Source organism: Microtus ochrogaster, unplaced genomic scaffold, assembly GCF_000317375.1.
Source record: "Microtus ochrogaster isolate Prairie Vole_2 unplaced genomic scaffold, MicOch1.0 UNK4, whole genome shotgun sequence".
Lineage (NCBI taxonomy): Eukaryota > Metazoa > Chordata > Mammalia > Rodentia > Cricetidae > Microtus > Microtus ochrogaster.
In genome coordinates this window covers 15,903,743-15,907,904 of record NW_004949102.1, presented here as the reverse complement: position 1 = coordinate 15,907,904, position 4,162 = coordinate 15,903,743, and the positions used below count along the sequence as shown (strand labels likewise).

General features: G+C 49.8%; 1 protein-coding gene across 1 annotated transcript in view; it reads left to right on the top strand.

Moving 5' to 3' along the window:
* Positions 1 to 14: 14 nt before the first annotated feature.
* Kdm7a (lysine demethylase 7A) overlaps positions 15 to 4,162 on the top strand; it is a 59,357-nt gene continuing 55,209 nt past the window's right edge. The window contains exon 1 of the mRNA XM_005365852.3: positions 15 to 304. Within this exon, the coding sequence (XP_005365909.1) occupies positions 111 to 304 (194 nt within the window). The 5' untranslated portion in view covers positions 15 to 110. The remainder of the gene's footprint in view (positions 305 to 4,162) is intronic.

The following is a 4,162-nucleotide window of genomic DNA, read 5'->3' as shown; positions in this document are numbered from 1 at the left end:
GCCGCCGGGGCTGCTGCTCCGGCTGCTGCAGGAGGCGGCGCTGGCTGGCGGCTGCGCTCGCTCCAGTCGGCGAGCGGAGGAGCGAGCGAGCGTGTGTGTGTTTTTTAAAGATGGCCGGAGCGGCGGCGGCGGTGGCCGCGGGAGCAGCAACTGGAGCCGCCGCGGCAGCGGGGTCGATGTCGGCTCCGGGTCGGGCCTCGGCGCCCCCTCCGCCTCCGCCCGTGTACTGTGTGTGCCGGCAGCCGTACGACGTGAACCGCTTCATGATCGAGTGCGATGTCTGCAAGGACTGGTTCCACGGCAGGTAAATAAACCCCCTCAGCCCCGCCGCCGTCGCCCGCGGCCACCGGCCAGCCTCCTCCGCCGCCGCCTGTGCCTCGCTCGGGCTGGGCCGCCGCGTCGCGCCCCACGTCCCGAAACCCGGGCGCTGAGCCCCCGGGCCGGGCGGAGGCGAGAGCGGGGGGCCCCCGCCTGCCGGGCAGGCTGCGGAGCGGAGCCGGTGGACTCGGCCGGCCCGGGCGAAGAGTCGCCACAACAAACAGGAACAAAGGGGCCGGCGGAGAAGTTGGCAGGGGAAGCCCGGGCGAGGGGACGCGGCGGGCGGCGCGGCTCTGGTGACGGCGGAGCGCAGGCAGGCCCGCAGCTCGTCGCCCCCCACTGCCCTGGCTGCGGCCGGGCGCAGTGTCCCGGGCTCCCGCCGCCCCACGCCTGCCCTCGCCGGCCGCCGCGCCTGCTCTGCTTCCGGGCGGCCGCCGTTCTGTCCGGCCGCGCGTCGTCCCCGCCGCGGGTCCCGTCGCGCCCCCTTCTCTCTTTATCAAACTTCCTCGGGCGGCGGGACGGGGCGGCGGGACGACGGCGCGGGGCGGCGAGTAAACAGAGCAACAGATGAGGAGGCACTCGCGAGGTGCGGGGCCCCGTCACGGCGCAGTTTGCCTGGCCGCCGGCCCAGCCCGCAACACACCCCCCTGCGGCCGAGGGGGCGAGCGACCCGGGTCGGGGCACGTCGCCGCAGACCCTCCCGGCGTCGCCGTGGCGTCGCACCTCAAACTTTATACTGAGTGCGGTCTCCGGCGACACCGGGACGGCCCGCAGCGGTGGCCCGGGCGCCGGGGCCAGCCAACTTTGGGGCGGTGCGGTGGCGGACGCTGCCCTCGGACGCCGCCGCCGCGCCGCGGTTTGACGTTTCGGAGAGCTCGGGCCGCCTCCGCAGCCAGGCCGCCGACTCGTGTGTTTTGTAATCAAAGTGTGAGGCTAATAAAGGGCGGCGCCACAGCCTCTTGACTCCGGCGTGGGAGGGATTCGCAGGCATTTAAACAAAGAAACTAGTTGGGGTTGGGCTCCCAAAGTCCTTATTTGGGTGTTGTGGCAAAGCCTGCGGTCACCTTTAGGTGAGGCAGGTTTTCTGGGCGCCGTAGGATGTTGTATCTTGACAACATCCCGCTTGGGAGTTATCGCTGATATGGTGACTGTGGTTGTAGGAAGTATCCTTTGATTGACAGCAGGGCATTTAAATACAGCCCCCGCTCCCCCTCCCCAATTTTACAGAAACATTGCACCACCAGGCCAGATGCGTTAGTCTCCCTCTACTGGTCTGGGAAGAGAAAACCGTTGATGTTACAGGGTTTTCAGTGGTGTTGACTAACTAGGTAGAGTTCCACCTAATTTTCAAGTACAGTTAAATTTACTGAGTTTTAAAGTTAGGTGTCCCTAACAATAGATAGCACACACAAAACTGTCTCTTTAAAAGAAGGGTAACGTAATCACTTTTGTGTAAAGGCAAATTCGAGCAGTCTGACAAAAGGTGAAGGGTATTGTCATGCCACTTAATAAATGTTTTCCTATATTTTGATTATTCACAAAGGTGAAATTTGTAGGTATCAGACCTTACTGAGTCTGTCTATGCCTACATTCTCCGCTTCTACAAAATTTCAGGCAACCAGAGAAGACTATCCAACATTAAATTCTAAAAAGAATTAGTTGCAATTTCTGAAAGGTTGAAGTTTCCAGGGGATGATTTGATGGAAAATATGCCCCGTTGTGTAATTCATGGATCTGATAGCTTAATAAGTTATAGATTTGAAGTTATTAAAGCTAATGTTATTGTAATGTGTGTGCTGGGGAGTCAACCTCAGGTGCTCATGCTTGTGCTGCAAGCGTGCAAGCGCTCTCTCTCTCTCTCTCTCACACACACACACACACACACACACACACCAGTTTTTTGAGACAGTGAGTTTCTGTATAGACCTGGCTATTCTGGAAGCATCATAGATCAGGCCTCCAACTTGGAGATCTGCCTGCTTCTGCCTCCTAAACGCTGGGACTAAAACCATGTACCACCATGTCCAGCTGCACTTTTTGGTCTTAAATTAGGTGTCTTAATGCTAGAGCATGATAAACCTAAGGTGTTTCCTAACAACCATTTATGTTACACATTTAAGTACCAGTGTGCAAACAGGAGTTGAAGAGGCAATAAAGAGGGCAAGTATCCTCTCATTGTCTCAGGTATGTGGAATCTCATCTGTGGAGGTGACTCAGGTGAGCCCAAGGTCTTCTTGACCACTAATCTTTCGAGATGTTAAAGTGGTTCACATGGCTAACTAAAAAAGTTGTTCATACTGCCACATCTCATAAAAGTGGTATCTCTTTAGTAAGTCTAATTTTTAAATACTGATAATTTAGAATCTATTTGCCTTTCCTATGATTGATATTTATTCTAATGAGTCATTTTTAAACACAGTAAAGTGTTACCTATGTATTAATTTCTGAGCATTTTCGTACATGAGAATTGGTCCCTAAAGAACCCTCAGGTTTCCAAAAATGGTCCATCTGCAGAGGGGGGAAGATAAAGAGTCTTTACATGGATGATTTCTTTCTAATTTTCTTTTTCTTTTAAAATGTGTTATTATTGTGTGTTATGATGTGTTTGTTCTAGGGGTGGGACTCAGACTGTCAGGCTTGCATGGCAAACAGCTTTTACCAGGCATATCTATTGTCTGGGGACCCCAAAAGTTGTCTTTATTTCTTCTGACAAAGAAGAATGGGCCTTCCTTGATGCAGCTAGGCTGCAGGACAACTAGAACAGCTTCCTCTCAGGTTGAGACCGTTGAGCTTTGGTGCATCCTTGGTTCAGGAGTTCCCATCCCTTAGCCTGCCCAAGCCTTTTTGCAAGGGAAAGAATAAAAGGATGCTTAACTAACAGGTTGTAATGTATAATAGATACCCTGGGGTCAGTGAGCTGAGAGATAGGCAGGGTTTTCCTAGGGAATTTTTTTCAAACTTAAAGAGCTCTTCCTCCAGTCCTGATGGAAGTCCTCCTGGGGCTGCTCCATGACTTTAATAGTGCTTTGAAAGCATCCCGTGAAAAACTACACCATTGTTCTGGTTCAGTAGTACCAGAATGTTGTGTCTTGTTTAGAATTAAACGCTTATATATCTTTATAATCACATATTCTTTAGATTTTACAGGAGCAGTGTATTACAGGAAATTAAAAAGTATAGAGAAATATAAATAGAGAGTCCCTATCTTTCATGGATAACTAGTACTTAATGTTTGAGATACGACTTTTTTTAAAAACAAAATTGGATTTTGCTTTATGTATTGTTACATTTTTAACTAGTGTGTACTTTTTGTCATATTTTTAATGCTATTTGAAAATTTATTTAGTGGCTGTATAGTATTTTTTTTTGCCATGTAGTGTTTAATTCCACAGAATCATAACATTTGAAAGTAATTTTCCTGTTATTACTTTGTTTTACTACTTGCATTTATTAATGGTGATACGATTTATACCCTTTTAACCAAAATTTTGTGAATATTTCTGTTTCCTTAGATTAACTCAAATAGACAGCCTGGCTTATGCTAGGTATTCAGTAAGAAATTCCTTGAAACAATTGATGTTAGAAGGCACAGTTGTTTTTCGTTTGACATGTCTTTGCCAGGTTATATTCTGAAATGTTGCTCAGTTTTTTCTTCACCAGTGCCCGCTTTAGTTCCCTGTGTCTTTGACAATATAAAGTGTTACTTTCTTTATCGAACAAACAACTTTGGCAATTTGTATATAAGTGAATTTTATTTATTTATTTATTTTGGTTTTTCGAGACAGGGTTTCTCTGTGGCTTTGGAGCCTGTCCTGGAACTAGCTCTGTAGACCAGGCTGGGCTC